Source organism: Macaca mulatta, chromosome 8 (genome assembly GCF_049350105.2).
Source record: "Macaca mulatta isolate MMU2019108-1 chromosome 8, T2T-MMU8v2.0, whole genome shotgun sequence".
Taxonomy (NCBI): domain Eukaryota; kingdom Metazoa; phylum Chordata; class Mammalia; order Primates; family Cercopithecidae; genus Macaca; species Macaca mulatta.
Genome location: NC_133413.1, coordinates 27,074,464 through 27,093,452, shown reverse-complemented (window position 1 = coordinate 27,093,452; position 18,989 = coordinate 27,074,464). Strand labels below are relative to the sequence as shown.

The following is an 18,989-nucleotide window of genomic DNA, read 5'->3' as shown; positions in this document are numbered from 1 at the left end:
TCATCTTTTTCCTACTTGCTTGTTACTTCCTGAGGTTCCTGTTTTAAAGACAAAATTCTCTAATTAATGAACCTCTTGCAGATTGCTCTAATTAAAGATTAAAGAACACATGATTTTGCTCTTTTAGGAACTGTTGGAAATGCTGAGCTTACTTTAGAATCTCCTTAAAACTGCTCTCTGAGGAGGTCCTTACATACCAGCAAACAACTGGCAAGGATACTAATGACATTTTTTTTTTCTTTTTTTTGAGTCGGAGTCTCGCTCTGTCGCCCAGGCTGGAGTGCAGTGGGCTGGATCTCAGTTCACTGCAAGCTCCGCCTCCCAGGTTTACGCCATTCTCCTACCTCAGCCTCCTGAGTAGCTGGGACTACAGGCGCCCGCCACCTCGCCCGGCTAGTTTTTTTTTTTGTATTTTTTAGTAGAGATGGGGTTTCACTGTGTTAGCCAGGATGGTCTCGATCTCCTGACCTTGTGATCCACCCACCTCGGCCTCCCAAAGTGCTGGGATTACAGGCTTGAGCCACCGCGCCCTGCCAACATTTTTTAAAAAGACAAGTCAAGTGCTGACTGGCACGGTGGCTCACACCTGTCATCCCAGCACTCTGGGAGGCCGAGTTGGGCAGATCACTTGAGGTCAGGAGTTTGAGGCCAGCCTGGCCAACATGGTGAAACGCCATCTTTACCAAAAATATATATATAAAAAAAAAATTAGCTGGGTGTGGTGGTGTGCACCTGTAATCCCAGCTACTCAGGAGGCTGAGGCAGGAGAATCACTTGAACCTGGGAGGGGGAGGTTGCAGTGAGCCGAGATGGCGCCACTGCACTCCAGTCTAGGCAAGAGAGTGAGACTCCATCTTAAAAGAAAAAAAAAAAGCAAAGCTCAAGTGTTAGCTGCAGAAATGGGGCTGGCATTTCAGCACACAGCAGTTTGTTTAATCCTTTGAGATGGAGTCGTGCTCTGTCACCCAGGCTGGAGTACAATGGTATGATCTCGGCTCACTGCGACCTTACGCAGGAATTTTTGAAAGAGACTTACCTGACTGTCGAAAAAGAGCACTCTCTACTATCTTGGTCATGCAGTTAAGTTTCTGCCGAACCAGCTGGTTGTCAGGAATGCTTTGAATGAATTTGCAGAAGAGCACACTGGAAGAGAAACCACAGGATTAGGAGTGTCTTCGTTCTGCCAAGCTGAAGGCATTGTTACAAACTTTTCTCCTCCACTCTGAGATACGGGCATGGAGACATTTACATGGAAACTACAAAATGACCTGAGAGTTTATGACATGGCAGCAAGGGAGACTTTATCCTCACTTACTGGAGGGCTCTGCCTTAGAGCTGAGGGTTTACATTGCCAAAGAACACCCTTGTCCATCATCGCTTTCCAGTCCCGCCTTTGTGAAAATGGCTTTCTTGGCTAACTCCACTCTCATGTTGACTGTAGTCTGACTTTGCACTGCTGGGATACTTAGGGGTAGGGCTGGAAGCACGTCATTATACACTATCTTTTGTAGTCGATTTCATGTCTGCATGTCTTGTTTTCCCAGAGAAAGTGCAAACCTCTCTCGGGGCAGGTTTTGGTTGTTCTTTTGCATCTTCCACAGAACTGAGCACCAAAAGGTATTCAGTTAATACTTCTTAGAAAAATAAAAGCCAGGTGTAGCAGCCCAGGCTCCAGCCAAGCAGGGGAGCTGTTTCTCTGTTAGAGCCAAGGAACAAAATTTTGTTTGGCTATTTACCTGAGCTCAACAGGATCAAATACAAGTTTGACGTCATTAATTATGCTAGGAAGGTACTTCAAAGCTGCCCCCTGTAAGAAAAACACCGAAGGCAAATTCAGTTGCCAGGCAAGACAAATACAGCATTTACTGCTTCATCCCAGGAAGAAAAGGCTGTGCTTGGAACTTAAATAGGGAACTGGATACAGATGCCCTTACAATAAAAAGGAAAGCTGGCATTGCTCTACACGATCTCCTAAAATGCTTTTCCTGAAGATGCAAGGGGATACAGCTTTCTGGTTTCTACTGCCAGCAGGCTCTGTCCACTTGGAGTTCATTTCTCTGCTTAAGGAGGTGGTTAAATTCTTTTTTTGTTTTTGAGACGGAGTCTCACTCTGTCCCCCAGGCTGGAGTACAGTGGTGCCATCTCGGCTCACTGCAAGCTCTGCCTCCCGGGTTCACGCCATTCTCCTGCCTCAACCTCCCGAGTAGCTGGGAATACAGACACCCGCCACCACGCCCAGCTAATTTTTTTGTATTTTTAGTAGAGCCGTGTTAGCCAGGATGATCTCGATCTCCTGACCTTGTGATCCGCCCGCCTCGGCCACCCAAAGTGCTGGGATTACAGGCGTGAGCAACCGCGCCTGGCCAGGAGGTGGTTAAATTCTTGAAGTCTCTCTCACAACATGGCCATAAAGAGCAAAGAATAAATATTAATAGTAAAGTTCACATTTGAGTCTTCAGGGATTATGTATTTCATATATTTTTTAAATTATGATAACAAAGACGGTGACTTTATACTCCCAGGTAAAATGAAGGACAAAAAATAAAAAAAATTGTCACCTATAGTAGCATTGGGATCAGTTTGCTGAAATCATGGGGTCAAACAGGGTTCACAATGGCCTTTCAAGGGATGTCTAATTGGGTAGCATATCCTTGGCAAACTGACATTTGAAAATACGAGCATCTGTAGAAGTTAAAATGGGCTGTTTCTTTCCCTTTATTTTCTGTAAATCATACTAAAATTCATAAGCTATCCAGGAACCATGATTCATTCTGTTTCTCCCCCATGATATGGCCAATTCGAAGTGGTCCCAAAACATCATCACCACAGCCTAAGAAGAGTTACCCATGATGACGCCAGGCTGACCTTGATCTTGACAGCTTCCTCCAGAGGCCTGTCCATCAGCATATTGAAAGCAAGAAATAACTGGCGGATTGAATCATTAAACTCATCTCCATCTTTGCTCTGGCCATAAAATCTTAACAGGAAAAAGAGAAAAGCAGTTGGACTTTCCATTGTTAAAAGAAATTTTAAAATAGATTTGTTGCCTCCCCGACTTCTCCTTCACTGTATCCCCCTAATCATTCTGACTCACCTAATCAAGCCCCAGTCATCTGAAGTTTCGGGCAATGGGTTAGAGAAGCTGCTCAACCCAGAAAGGCTCTGATCCCCAGCCCAGCCTACAAAACCATTTGTTCCAGTCTAGCCACTGAACTGCCCATGCTGATGCTGGCCTGCTCTACCACAAGGGCCTTCTAGGACAAGACCCCTTAGTCTTCACTGATACGTGCTTGCCTTCTTTGAAGTACTATACTTGTCTTCAAGTACTATACTTGTCTATCAACTCGAAAGTGGGTTCTTTCTCTTAAGTAGAAATCAAGAGATATTTGGGCACTTTCCAAGAAACACAAAAGTCCCAAATGAAAGTGCATATGCACATATAATAGGTGGCAATTTCACCATTAACTGGTCAAGAATAGGATGGTTTGAATTCAGAATTTCATGCACACACTCAGACACACACACGTATGTTTAAATTCGTCTCTTCCATTCACCTATACCCATAGTACCCAAAGAATATGAACTTCACTGCGATAGTTAATCAGACGGTTAATGGTAATTCTCAATTCATCCATTTTATAGAACTAGAAAAGAACTTTATTTGCAATTTAGTCCCCAAAGTATCTAAAAATTAACACACCTACAACAGAACTCACTTGATTTCCCTGCTCAACTCTAAGTATTCCAAATGTCAGCAAACAGCACCGCCTCGAACCTAGATCCACCCCAAACCTAGATGTTATCTATGCTTCTTCCCTTTCTCTCATTGCCCCATCAAACCCAACAGGAAATCCTACGAGCTCGAATCAGTCCATTCTCTCCCTCTGCCTCTGAGATGGGGCTGGAGTATCTCACACTTGAACCACAATGGCCTCTGAAAGTGGTCACTGGCTTCTACCTTTAGCCTTCAATAATCCATTGTCCATGTGGGAGATGAGATGATCATTTAAAATATAAGCCCGATTGTATTACTTCTCTAGTTGTCCCCCAGTGGCTTCCCACTACACCTGGAATAAAATCCAAGCTCCTCACTATGGCCTACAAGGCCCCACATCATTTATTATTTGCTGGCCACTCCCGCTCTCTCTCCTGACACTGGATTCTCGTTACTCCTCACGCATCCACACTTGGTGCCCCATAGGTCCCTGCCTGGGGCAGGTCCTGCTTCCACTAACCCTTTCCTGACATCTCTGGAGGCCGCTTCTTCATCTTTCCGTCTCAGCTCACATGATACCACCTCCTCCTCCACTCAGTTCAGCTCAGGCAGCCTTCCCTGTTGGCTCCACCACTCCAACATCGCCCTCATTTACAGGTTGATTTCTTTACTCCTTGCCTCCCTGAACTCCATGGAACCCACACACACCATCACAGTGGGAGCCTGGTCACATATGCCGCAAAAGCCCTGCACCAATGCAGAACACTTGGCACTCTATGTAGGTGACTTAATTTTTTTTTTTTTTAAGTACTAATAATAGGGAGCTGAGGGATTAAGATCAAGCTTCTCAACATCCTTTTTGGGGCAATTTACAATTTCTTCTTGGTGTTTTGCTGATTGAGGTGAACTCCAGCCAGGTAATGAGCTCATAAGAGAGATTTAAGCTCTGATGAAGGCAACAGGGGGACCAGGGACCAGGTGACATTCCACTGCAGCCTCCAGACATGGCCAGTGCACTGAAGTGATCATTAAATCTAAGCAACCAGAGGACGCACATTGCCAGTCTCTTCCCCAGCTCAGGTTCTTCTTTAATAACATATAAGGGAAAACTAACCACACACAGGCCATCACAGATGAGGTGCAATGAAGCAACTCTCCTAGTCAATTTCACGGGTCCTCTGTCGCCCTAACCTTTCATTTTCCACACTCACCATCCTTTACTGTCCTATCTGGTGTCTAGAATGAGGACTCTGATGTGCTTTGACAAATGAGGAGGAAATGAACTAGTGAACCATCCATAAGAAAATACATTTGAATTTCACACTCAGGTTTTCTTTCTGTAGTTTAAAGGTGATACTAATTTTTGGACATCAGGGTTTACTATACAAACAAACTTTTGGGTAAGAGGATGTTCCCTTGGTAGAACGCTGCATGCCCCAACCATTCTCAATATATGGAAATGTACCGTAACTGGAAAATATAATGAACCAACTTTAAAAGAAGACCTTCTTTTTTTTTTTTTTTTTTGAGATGGAGTCTTGCTGTGTCACCCAGGCTGGAGTGCAATGGTGCAATCTCGGCTCACTACAACCTCTGCCTCTCGGGTTCAAATGATTCTCCTGTCTCAGCCTCCCAAGTAGCTGGGACTACAGGTGCCCACCACCACGCCTGGCTAATTTTTGTATTTTTAGTAGAGATGGGGTTTCACCATATTGGCCAGGCTGTCTCGAACTCCTGACCTTGTGATCCACCCACCTCAGCCTCCCAAAGTGCTAGGATTACAGGCATCAGCCACCACGCCCTGCCAAAAGAAGACCTTCTGAAAAGAAAGCAAATACAGAGACTGTGCATAAATTATGTGGGGGGAAAATACTGCTCACTTCCACCTGGGAAGGAGGAATGGTCATTCAGCCAGATGGGTTTTAAAGTCATTAAACATTTTTTAAAAGCAATTAGAAAAGTATATATTCATTTAAAAATCAAAAAGAATATAAAAAATAGCAAATAAAAATATAATAATATAACTAAAATGCTAAAAGAATAAAAATATAAAGAATGAAAAAAAAATTACAAGCCTGTCACCCAAAGTTTTTGTACTATTGACATTTCAGACTGGGCATGGTGGCTCATGCCTGTAATTCCAGCACTTTGGGAGGCGGAGATGGGCAGGTCCCTTGAGCCCAGGAGTTTGAGACCAGACTGGGTGACATAGACAGACCCTGTCTGTACATAAAATATAAAAATTAGCTGGGCATGGTGGTGCACACCTTTGGTCCCAGCTATTTGGGGGACTGAGGTGGAAGGATTGCTTGAGCCTGGGAAGCAGAGTGCAGTGACCTGAGATCGTGCCACTGCACTCTCGCCTGGGCGACAGAGCCAAACCCTGTTTCAAAAACAAAAACAAAAAACCCTAAAAAACTCTAAAGAAACAACAACAACAAAAAAACCACTTTAGCATGTTATCTATCCAGTCTTCTTCACTATACATATTTCAAATCCGTATTATTTTAAAAGGAAGATCATACTGTCCTCATGCTTTACACGTTTGTTTTATCATTTAAGAATCTATCGGGCCAGGAGCAGTGGCTCACGTCTGTAATCCCAGCACTTTGGGAGGCCGAGGTGGGGGGATCACGAGGTCAGGAGATGGAGACCATTCTGGCTAACATGTGAAACCCCATCTCGAAAAAATTAGCTGGGCATGGTGGTATGCGCCTGTAGTCCCAGCTACTCGGGAGGCTGCAGCAGGAGAATCGCTTGAACCTGTGAAGTGGAGGTGGAGGTTGCAGTGAGCCGAGATCACACCACTGCACTCCAGCTTGGACGACAGAGCAAGACCCCGTCTCAAAAAAAAAAAAAAAAAAAAAAGAGAATCTATCATGGTCCTCTTTCCTCATTAACATACCCTACATTTGAAATGACTGAATGTACATACTTGCACGTTCATTTTTGTCATACCTGATAGATTTTTTTTTTCCATTAGATAACATTTCTAGATGAGGTATTGCTGGACAAATGTGACACTTTTTCCTTTCCTTAAAATTTTTCTTTTTTGTTTTTATTCATACTGTCTATTTTTATCCTGAAGAATTTATATCTCCATTAGCATCAAAATTGAAATACAGGGCCAATTTTTGCCCAATATCATCAAAGGACAAAGATTTTTAATCTTTTTCAAATGTATAGGTAAAAGATGGTATGTGTGCATGTGTGTGTGTGCATGTGTGTGTATCAAAATTCTTTTGATAGTATGAAATTTTTTTTAATGTATTGACCATTTAAATTTTTCTTTTGTAAATTACCATTTTTGTTTTCTATTTTGGCTATTTATCATTCTTTTATTGATTTATAAAAGCTTTAACTGAGAAAGCTATTAACCTTTCATCTGTACTAAATGTAACCTTTTTGCCCGTTGTTTGCCTTTTTTTATTTTTTTCAATAAACAAAGTTTCTTTTAAAAATACATATGCTTAAATCTACAAACCTTTTATTTCTTCCTTAGAAACACATTTTAACAGTTGGGAAATACAGCTATTTCTGAAGGGTAGGAAAGTCACTGGGGTTGTGAGTGTTCCCTGCAAAGGTACGTGCTCTTTTGTGGTTTCTTCTATTTTTGATGGAACTGTTACGCTAGAAATCCAAACAGGGAATAATCTTATCTTTAGTGCTTAGCTGCCCAGGTAGCTAAGCACAGTGTCAACAAGGAAACACTCATCTCAGGAAACATCTCCCCCGAGATGACTGCTTCTTCTGCTAGTGACAGCAGATCATGATCCTAGATTTGCACACTCAATATTGTCATGAAGTCATCTGCTGTATTAGGTACAATCTTGCCATAGGAACCTGCTTCCCCAAGTCCTGAGGTCATTACTGCCCCAGAATTTTGCTGAACTTCTCATGAGTCTTCTCCAACAGAGACACAGCCCACCTCCATCTTCAGCCCTGCAGCTCTGAAATAAGGCAATTCTAAGAGCTAACTGCTCACAGAGCTGAACACCAGTGTGCAGAGTCAGGGAAAAACTACACAGAGTGACGGCTCATAATCTAAACATCTTCACTGCAGTTAACATTACCTCAAGTAGAGCACTCGAGATTGGATGATGAATCTAAACAAGTACTTCAAGGCTTTCAATGCAGCAAAAAGCAATTCAGTCTTGCTGGAGTCATCCGCATTAGCCACATAGAAGTTCAGTACCTTGGAGAGTTTCCTTAGAAGAATGACAAAGAAAAATTAAGCCGATGAGCAACAGGATACTCTGAGGCTTGGGTAAGTTATCTAAGAGGGGAACGTGGCATACTGGAAGTAGAAGTCATAACTAATTATATCTTCTAGAATATGCCCTGAACAGCAAAATTAACTCTTTTCCAATTAAGTTTCCTCATCTGCCATCTAGGTTTGGAACTACCCTTCTGCTGAGAAATACTAGAAAAGGTTTCTTTCCCTTTGTGGGATTAAACAGGAGGGTTATGAAATGAAATGGTCGAAGTGACCCAAATTGCTAGGATATTTTAATCTCTGGTATGCAATTCTGACATCTTCAGATGCTCCCATAAAGGAGGGATTATGCCTGCCTACAAGAGTTGACTTAAAAGAAGCCTAATTCCTTTTATTCTGCCTCAATCCCTTGGGATCCATCAATACGGAGTCAGATAGAAACTTCATGGAGTGAAGAAAGAGGAGCTCAGTCAGACTCTCTGGAACATTCATGGTTCTAAGTATTCAATAGATAAAACTGTTCTGGGGTTTTAGGTTGCTCTTTGCGTCTTTCTAGAGTTTTTGGGCTAGGAATGGTCTTCATTTTGTGCTATCCCTTAGACTTTGGAGGGCACTGATATTTTCATCTTAAACCTTCCTTCTGGGAATCTTTGAGCTTTCCTATAATAAGAACTATTATTATAGCTATAGTTATCTATATCACATATATAACTATAACAATTATTATTATTATTATTTAGACGGAGTCTCTCTGTCGCCCAGGCTGGAATGCAGTGGCATGATCTCTGCCTCCCAGGTTCAAGCACCTGGCCGAATTACTATTTTTAAAACAGGAAACATATGGCATTGATCGAATCTTGCAAGTAAACCCAGATTACTACCACCTGGAGTGCTGTATTTGGCTCGGTTTGATCCCAGTGATGGGATTTCCTCATCTGTAGCTACTGCCCACCTGGATGTGAGGCTCCTGGGTGGAACGGCCACCGTCACTGGTGTACTCGCTGACAGGTCACTGGGCAGCAATCTACATGATGTGGTCTAAGCCACTGTCATAAGAAGATCATCGACAAATCCAGCGACATTCCTATCACTATTTATCACATTCTGCACAATAACTGGAAGGCAACGGGGTGTGTGTGCCAGGTACATACAATGCCATGGTGAGTGCTCTGGGGAGGAATACGGAGTGGACTTTAGTTGCTTTCCTTAGTCAGGGGCCCATAAACCAATGATAGAAGGCAGGCTGCACTACAGAAAAGGTAGAGACCACTGCCTATTATGCAAAAGATGGGAAAAAGAAAACTTCTCATATCCTGTAAGTAATACATTTTACAAAGCATTTGTGGTACAGGGTTGAGGGCACGACCTTTTCTTCTATCAAACTTGGTCTTGTTTAATTCATGGTTTGATCTCCTTGATTCCCCACGCCAATCCCACTGACATCCAACCTCTAAGATCCTGAGTTGGGTCATTTGTCATTAATTTTGCTCTTTTTTTTTTTTTAATTTTCATTTTTAGATACAGGATCTTGCTCTGTCGCTCAGGCTGGAATGCAGTGGCATGATCACAGCTCACCGCAGCCTTGACCTCCATGGGCTTAAGCAATTATCTTGCCTAAGCCTCTCAAGTAGCTAGGACAACAGGTGTGCGCCACCACACCCGGGTAACTTTTTAATTTTTTGTAAAGACAGGTTCTCGTTATGTTGCCTAGGCTGGTCTTGAATTCCTGGCCTCAAGTAATCCTCCTGCCTTAGCCACACAAAGTGCTAGGATTGCAGGTATGAGCAACAATGCCTGGCCTATTCTGGATTCTTAAGGAGATTTCACCTTATCCAGAAGGAAGGCCCTGATCTTAGCCCCCTTTCCACAGTTAGAATATTTAGATGGTTCCCTTTTTCCACCAAGAAGCTTAGAATAGAGTTCTGCCTTACTAGGCACATTTACTGAACACAGGTCCCTCTCGTTTCTCAACAATCCAGCCCTAAAAGTACAAATCCAAAGATCCAACAACACGCAGTTCCCTCAGATCATACTTACACGTATGCCAAAGTGGCACTGAAGTGCTTGTAAATGTAGGTTTCAAGTACAGGATTAAAATGCTGGAACTTGATGTCTCCTATCAGTGAAATAATAAATACCTGCCAAAAGTGAAAAACAGAAATAGCAGCACTGCACAATCCCAAGTATTCTGTCAACAAGCTGGATTTTAACATCTCGGTGCCTTCTTTTCTCTCCGGATCTTTTCTGCAGCATTCCCCCTCTACCATTCCAGAGCTGATGTCAAGTCTTGAGGATTGTATTTATTTAACGTAAATAGAGAGACTATTACATGTCAGGCACTGTGCTAAATGCTGTGAAGAAACCAATTCAAGCCAGAATCCCCGGCCTCAGGGAGATGACTAGGTATCTCAAAGACAGGAGAGTCGGTGCCCAGATAACCTAAGGGGCAGGAGGAAGGAGGCTATGGAAAGGGGTTTTCTCTAATCCAAGGATGCAGCTAATGAAACATTCCACGACATTTTTCTCCTGGGTACACTATGAGTGCCCCCAATAACAACTTCACCAGAGTTTCATCTCCCAATTACCCCTTGTATATTCCCGTGCACTGCCATCAGGCACATGACCTAAAATTAGCCACACTGCCCTGCTTAAGACAGAGGAGTCAAAAGCAAAGGGCATTTGGGATTTCCATCTATGCCCACTGCCAGCTGCTCTGTCCCTCAGCAATCTATTTCCTTGTCCCACAGCTTCCATAACCACTGTCTCTCTTTCCCATAAACCCGAGTCCAACCAGTTGGATCTCAACTAGGTGGCGTTTTCTTTATCTTAAACCGTAGCTTTAATACTCTGATTATTTCTTAAACTGACTAGTTTCTTCAAGCTGGTGAATCCCCTAAAGCTGCAACTGACCTTCCTCCTCAGCTGTGGCATTCAGGAAAAATCCTGTCCTGAACTTTCACCCCACCAAGGTGAAAATGATGCTTGCTTTGGGCCTTTCAGCTTCTTCCCCTCCACCCTCACCTCTGGCCTTCCCAGATTCTGATATCGCTTATCCCTATTCTGATTTCAATTCTTGCAATGGGTTGAAGGTTTAAGTGCTTTGTGTGACAAACTCAATTGTCTGCTGGGTTGAATATTTTGCCTAATGAGGCTCAGATTCACCTCTGACTTGTGAATTCAGTCTCCCTTGCATAAACACACCAGTGCACACACACACACACAACATGTAACAATCCTCCAGACAATGGTAATGTGAGTTAAAATGATTCCTGATTTCTAATAAAAATAAAACACCTTATTTTCTCTAATAAGAAAGAGCATATCAAAAAGTGAGATCTAACAGGAAACAAACAAACAAAGGCCTGAAATATAAGTCATTGTTTCTAATTATAATTCTAGGAATTCAGCCTAACACAATAACCAGAGAGATGGAAACAAATACTTATGTGAGAAGATATTCACACAATCACTTATAATAGTGTAATATTGAAAACTATAAAGTTACAGCAATAAACACCAGGTAATATGTTTAACTGCTTACCAGTGCATCAAACACAAGGAAGTCATAGGTTTCACTGTCTGACATTTCCATCATTATGTTAAAAAGTGCATCTAGTGTATCTTGCAAAAACTGAAGATAAGAAAAACAGAGAGGTTATTTTGATGCTTTCATAGATACCATAGCAATCTGGGGACAACTAGGTTTAAATCAAAGAGGTTTAAAATACAATTTTTTAAAAAACTGGCACACTTGTTTAACAACGTAGATAAGTTTTATATTTACAATGAATGGTTTAATTTTAAATGTTGAACCAATTAAGTATAATAGGTATAATAGGTATATGTATGTATGTACGTATGTTTCTAACTATGAATATATAAACATACCTTAACAATCTCTCCTCCATCCACTTCCATTAACTTCTTTAGGTTGTGTTTAATGTTCTGGGAGTTGGAACGCCAATTTAACAAACCTAACAGGTCAACTAGGAAGAACATTAGACACAAACATTAGACACAGGTGAGACAGAACAACCCAGACCATTTCAGGACATAGCTAAAGAATTCTCTAGAACAGGTAATTGCTCTTAATAGTGGCTAATTCAAGATGCCTTATGTATTCTTTTACTATCTCCCATCCAAGTCGGGGAAAACCTTGTGGTCCTCTTTCATTCTTCAAAGAGAAAAAAATTAACTATTAATGCATAAGAACTTAAAAGAATATCTGACTGAAACTAACATTTCTCAAATAATAACATCATGGTCATAAGAAGTAAAGCTAAGAAGCATGCTTATGTAACCTTCCTACTTCTAATTTGCTGCCTTACTTAACTTGTCCCTTATCACTACCTATGTCTGGGTGGATTCAGAGGGAAGGAAGAAACAGGTATGTGTGCATCTCTCTCTCTCTCCATATATATGTGTGTGTGTGTGTATATATATATATATGCATTAATTTATTTCAACATCATGACCACACAGATTTTATTTTTCCCATCTTTTAGATGAGGAAACCGAGGCTTTGTGAAGTTAAATTACATGTCTTAGGAGAGGCAGAAATGGAATTTTATTACATATTTATCTGATTTGTAAAACCAACTCCTTGCTATTCTATCATACTGTTTTCCCCAGAGCTCTTCGAAGAAATAGACAAGCAAATCAGACAGGTGGCTACTTCAAAGAAAAGGTGGAACAGATTCATAGCCCTTAGGATAAGTCTGGGATAAAAATATTAAGGCATTTTTTGACTTACAATGGAGAATTTTGAAACTTTAAGCCACTTACAGCTTTAATAAATGTTGAGCTATTAAAAATGCCAAAGAGGCTGGGCGCAGTGGCTAATGCCTGTAATCCCAACACTTTAGGAAGCTAAGACGGGAGGATTACTTGAGTTCAGGAGTTCAAGACCAGCCTGAGTAACATGGAGAGACCCTGTCTCTATTAAGAAATATAAAAGTGTCACAGAGAAACTGCAGTTATCTGGACTGTGACTGTATTATCACCTAGTTTAGTACATCAAGCTACTATTTCTATTCAGAGCATTATCTAGTAAATGTAGCAATACATTTTTTTTTTTTTTGAGAGACAAGGTCTCGCTCTGACACCCAGGCTGGGGTGCAGTGGTACAATCTCACACAGTGGTGCAATCTCGCAATCTCGCAATCTCGGCTTATTGCAACCTCCGCCTCCCGGAATCAAGTATTCCTCCCACCTCAGCCTCCAGAGTAGTTGGGACTACAAGTGCACCACCACACCTAGCTAATTTTGTATTTTTTGTAGAGAAGGGCTTTCACCATGTTGCCCAGGTTGGTCTTGAACTCCCGAGCTTCAAGCAAGCCTCCTGCTTCGGCCTCCCAAAGTGCCTCCCAAAGGAATTACAGGTGGGAGCCAGGGCACCCGGTTGATATTTTTCAACCAATGAATTTGTAGAAATATATAAGTCATTACACGTGTATTTTTCACAAATAGTCAAAGTGCTTCATGAGGGTGTTTATCAGTTTGCCTATTGTTTAGGCCCAGGGAAACTGCCAAAACCTAATGCCGAAGGATTCCTTGTGTCTACAGAATAAACTTCCAATGAAACACAGAGAATGTAATAAGGCCCCAACTATGTCACTCCAGCACACCCCAACCACCACTATTCTCTTTTACCCTTTAGCAGTCAGAGAAATCTAATCACCACAGCCCATCCATGGCAGGTTCTGAAATATCTGTGTGTCTTTGTGTGTATTTTTCTCTTTGCCTGAAATACCCAGAAATACTATGTATTTGGTAAGATGTATTTGGTGTCTCCTTGACTCTTCCCATAGTTTTGAGCCATTTGAAGGCAGGAACCATATAGTGTTCATTCTTTTATCTCGCCATAGTACTAGATATCTATTAGGTGTTCAATACATGTCTGATGAAGGAATAAATGAATGAATGGAAAGGGAACCAGCAACTCTAAGGAAGCTGGTAATATGCTTAACCCAGTCATTAATGTATTCATTCATTCAGCAGGTAATTAACATAGGTGCAACGCTAGGCCTTCCACTAGGCACTGTCCACTTCCATATTCTCCAGCTCTGACTTCTGCCACAGGCTAGTCAAAGGTATTGCTCGTTCCATCACTTGACTCATAGCCGCTGGAGGAAAACAATTCAGTCGCTTCACCAGGGGTGAATATTCACCCAGCAGCTTCAGCCCCGACAAAGTACCCAAGTATCATCCCAGAGGTTTATTTCCTAGTGATGCCCGCACGCCAGATCACGGCTCACATAGGAAAATATTTTGGCATCTGGTGAACTGTTAGGTCTTAGGACCAGGAAAGCAGTGACACAGGGTTACCGAAAGAGCCCCAGGCTCGCTGTGTTTCTAAGATGTACACAGGTTTACCCACGTAGCTCTAATTGTTTTTCTTGCTGTGCAGTGTCTATTCAATTGTACGGGTGTACACAGTTTGTTTATCCGCTCTGCTGCTGATAAACACTTGGGCTGTTTCTAGTTTTTTTCTACCATAAGCAATTCTGCTATGAACATTCTCATATGTCTCCTGGTATACAGGTAGAGCAGCTTCTCTAGGGTAGAAAACTAAGGTGGGATTTCTGGGGCATCAGGAAGAATATCTTCAGCCATATTAAGTATCATCCAAAGTCACTGTCCCCATTTTACATTCTCGTCAGAAATGTGTAAGAATTCGGGATACTTCAAATCTTCAGTAACACTGAGTAAAAGCGAAAGTTACACAAGAATTCACACAGGACACAAGACTTCAATTAGTTCAATTATTAACTACATTAATACTGTAGGCTGTACAATACTGTATACATGAAAATTGCTAAGAGAATAGATTCAAGTGTTCTCACCACTGAAAAATAAGGTGGTACGCAAAAGTCACCAGCTGCAGGAGATTACTGAACACTTGAAATGTGGCTAGGGCAACTAAGGGACTGACTCATAATTTAATTTATTTATATAAAATAAAAACTATGCAAAATGAAACAATATACTTTAAGGGCTACAGATGTGGCAAAACTATAAAGAGAAGTGAGGGCATGAGAATCCCCAAATTTAGGGTAATAATTGCCTTCTACCCTAGGAAGAGAATTTAAGAACATGTACTTTTAAAAAGGAAAGTACAACAAAGCTATTCAGACTCAAAAGGTTAAAAGTCACTGGAGTTTGTAACAAACCGATCTTGGAAACTCCAACTGCAAAACGACAAACTGTAAACTGTTTGGAGCTACAAAGAGCTGTTTTCAAAATCCAAGTCCACCACTTAAGAGCTTAAGAAAGATTTTTTGCCACTTTAAAACTCAATTTTCTGGTCAATGAGCTGGAAATGATCATGGCAAAGTTGGTGCTGGAGGGTGAAATGACCGACGAGTATGAATCTCCTGGCCCAAGGCCACACACCTCTGGGGACCTGCACATTCCTCTCTTTTTCCTGGAAAAACAAATCTATTCTTACCTCCCACTGGGCCCAGAAACCAATGATCCCACACAAACTGGTCTGTTTTAGTATCGAAAAAACAAATCAAGTAAACAAAAAAGAGTCTCCAAGATCTGTCTGTTAAAACTCCAGTGGCTTTTAACCTTTTGAGTCTGAATAGCTCTCCTCAGGCGAAGGAGGAATGCCTTTGCTCGCCCTCTCAGCGAGAACACAGCTACCCTCTCTACTCAGTCAACGCCCTCAGAGTTAGCCGATGACTTACTAATGCTCTTCAGCGTTTTATTAAATCAAATTCATTCTTTATAATTTCCATCAAGTCAGAGAAAAGCAGATGCATGAATAATCTACAATCATTTGTCCCTGGAATACCCCATTTTCCCCGATGCTCACGATGCCTTTGCCAAGTCTCCATCTTTCCCTTTCTTGTCCCCTGGTCCCTCTCCCTGCTCCCAGTCCATTTGGATAGCAGGTCACTCCTCTCTGATTCAGACGAGGCTTGCCTTTTTAAACCTTCTTTGTAATAAGATATTACTTCTGACTTTTTTTGTATGTGTTATGATGAGTTTGTCTTTTTTTAAATCAAAACAAGGAATAAGGATGACAAAGTAAAGCATACAGTGTCATCCAAAGGAGCATTCTGTGATGATGAAATGTACATCCGTCTGCCCAGCACAAAAGTTAGCAGCTGCAGGAGACCAGAGTGCTCGAAATGTGACTAGGGCGACTAGCGGACTGATTTATACTTTGTTTTTATTAATAAAATTTAATTAACAAATAAAAATTGTATATATTTACAGTATACAACATGATGTTTTGATACACACACACATTGTAGAAGGGTAAATCAAGGTAATTAACATACACATTACTTATTTTTTGGTGGTGAGAACACTTAAAATCTACTCTCTTAGCAATTTTCAAGTATACACTATATTATTAACTATAGCCACGAGGATATATGACAGATCTCTTGAACTTACCCTCTTGTCTAGTGGAACTTTTGTACCTTTTGTCCAACTTCTCCTGAATCGCCCCACCCTCCAATTTTAATTAATTTAAATTTTACAAGCTACATGTGTCTGGGGGCTACCGTATCAAGACAGTACAGGCTAGTTAAGAACATTCAGAAGCTGGGGTGAAGTAGGTATACCAGCAAATGAAAGGTCTACACTGAGAACTGCAACTTGTCAGGAAACCCTGCGTTTTTGACATGGAGATAACAAACAATGTAACAACAAGGTTATCGCTAACAGAAATCCCTTTTGCTTTTCATTACTAGTAATTTCACAAACTTTTATTCTTGTTTTCTTTATTCCTCTTTGATCTGTAGTCCAGAAAGGATTATCTACTAGATGTTCAGTAAGTGTTATCCCTTTTAAATATCCCTTGACAGTTTTAAAATAATATTAATGCTTTATATAGTATACTACCATACTTAGTTCAAAGAATAACATTTTGACATTTCATAGTTAAAAATTTGGAAAATACCAAAAAGAGTAAAGAAAACAAGAATTATCAAACTTTGAGTTGATCCTATTCGTCTTTTTCTGTGTACAAATAATGATGATCGTGATAGCTGACATTATAGTGTTCACTATATAGATCGAATGCTATTTTGTTTTTATTTTAATTTACTGCATTCTTTGAAATAGATACTATTATCACTCCCATTTTAAAGACAAAGAAACCAGTTCACAGAGATATCAAGTCACTTGCCCAAGATGAAACAGCTAATAAGTAGCAGAGCTGGGATTTGAAGCCAGGCAATCTGGCTGCAGATTGCTCACATATACCCAAATAAAACTGGGATCATACTGTGTACAGTGTTAAAAAGTTCACTGTGTCCTTCACTATGTTTTGAAATACCATATTTAGCAGCTGCATATATGTCGTCACTTAATTATAAAATGTGGTTAAACTGATCCCAACTATCAGACATTTGGGTGGTTTCCAGTACTTCCCTGTTACAAATAAGAGGGAAATAACATCTTTGTACATAAATCTTCATGCACATCTCTCATCGTTTACTTTGTACTACTTTAAGTTCTGCTTCCAGGAGTCAAATCACAGGCTCAAAGGGTCGGAAGACATTTAAAATCCTTGATATGCCTTCTAAATTATCCTCCATAAATATTGCACCCATTAACCTACCAGCAGTTAATTGTTAATAGATTCACTTTGTCCATAACAAGGGTATGTTGCTGATGGTTCTGTCACATCTTCTATGTTTCTGGCTTCATTTTTAGTGAGCATGCTTTTATTTGCACATACGGATTAGCCCTAAACTTCACTCTGTTGAGTCTAGCCACTCGTCCAAGTTGAAATACAATCCTTATTGTTTTTTGTCAACCATGATTTGTCAAAACAAACCTAATACTGAGCCCTTCTAAAGATCAGGGATCTGATACCTGGGTTTACCCTGTAACTACACTGTTTTGTCTATCTTTGCACCCCTTAAGGCAGAGCTCTTGCCTGTACCTCACTCTAACTGTCTACAAGGCCAAAGGCACCAGTCTCCACACAGCATACGGGAGACAGAATTTCTAGCTCAAGTCCCCTAGGTAGCTCCTTCTTGGTTTACTACATCCAGTAGGGCTCCTTACACGTCACTTAAGTTAAATAAATAAGAAGTTGATATTGGCTATCAAATGCCATAATCTACACAAGAGAGTTTAAAATTGATATCAGAGATTTGAAGGAAAAACCAAATGAAGCCCTCTTTGAACTATTCAGCTGAATTTATGAAAATCCCTGACTGCTTGGGAAAAAATGGGGAAGAGAAGAATATACAACAGAAAGCGAGAACTCAAACAGGAAGCCCTGCTATACTTTTTGGACAGGAGACTGATTATATTCTTTGCTGGGCTCCTCTTGTTATTACCAACATCTCTTCCTGCATATACTATACAGAATGCACTATCAAGGAACATATGGCTTTTGAATTTTACAGTTGCTGTTAACAAATACCTTTATAGGTTTTATGATATTAAAATACTAAAATGTTTTTCATCCTGCTTTAAAGTGGACAATGAAACTTCCGAAGAAGCTGTGCAATGTGATCAGTTCTACCCAGAATACCACTTGAAAAGCAGAGAGCAGAATCCAACTGGCCAACATCCTACCTTATAAGACTCAGCCCCATATGGTCCAGCCCTGTGAGCCTAACCAAGGAGCCCAGGAAGGCTGAGTGGGAAGCTTATTTGTGTCAATGTATTCACCATCCTACCGTTCTGGGTGAGCTTTGTGGAGCAGATGAGGGTGGCAATCTGAAAGCTGTCTTTAGTGTTATCCTTGCTTGGGGTGAAGGTGACCAGGTTTTTGGATGCTTGAAGTTCTTTTTCTTCCATCTCCATCTTGGTCCCAGGCAGGGTCAGGTAGAATTTAGCATCTTCCATTTTTTTGTTGTCACCCTAAAAAGGAAGCATGTTAGGAACACCCAATGATGGCCAACATCTCTTATTTGCAAATAAAAACAATTTCTATTATGCATTTCCAGCGTGGGAAGCGTGGCTTTATCAAATTATCCTGAAGCTCCCTTCCAACTCTGAGATGCTATGATATGTCTCCGCAAACACTGAGCCCAGAAATAATTTCATGATTGAATGGAAACAGAGTAAGTTGTGAAT

General features: G+C 41.0%; 1 protein-coding gene across 5 annotated transcripts in view; it reads right to left on the bottom strand.

Annotated features, from left to right (window-relative positions):
• The window catches only part of DOCK5 (dedicator of cytokinesis 5), a 234,970-nt gene that overhangs the window by 69,377 nt on the left and 146,604 nt on the right, over positions 1-18,989 (bottom strand). For all 5 annotated transcript variants that reach the window (XM_015144994.3, XM_028852472.2, XM_001107224.5 and 2 more), the window contains exons 18-25: positions 18,590-18,773; positions 11,820-11,917; positions 11,473-11,562; positions 9,969-10,069; positions 7,789-7,923; positions 2,866-2,977; positions 1,737-1,807; positions 1,037-1,143 (exon numbers count right to left, since the gene is read on the bottom strand). In XM_015144994.3, the coding sequence (XP_015000480.3) occupies positions 1,037-1,143; positions 1,737-1,807; positions 2,866-2,977; positions 7,789-7,923; positions 9,969-10,069; positions 11,473-11,562; positions 11,820-11,917; positions 18,590-18,773 (898 nt within the window). The remainder of the gene's footprint in view (positions 1-1,036; positions 1,144-1,736; positions 1,808-2,865; positions 2,978-7,788; positions 7,924-9,968; positions 10,070-11,472; positions 11,563-11,819; positions 11,918-18,589; positions 18,774-18,989) is intronic.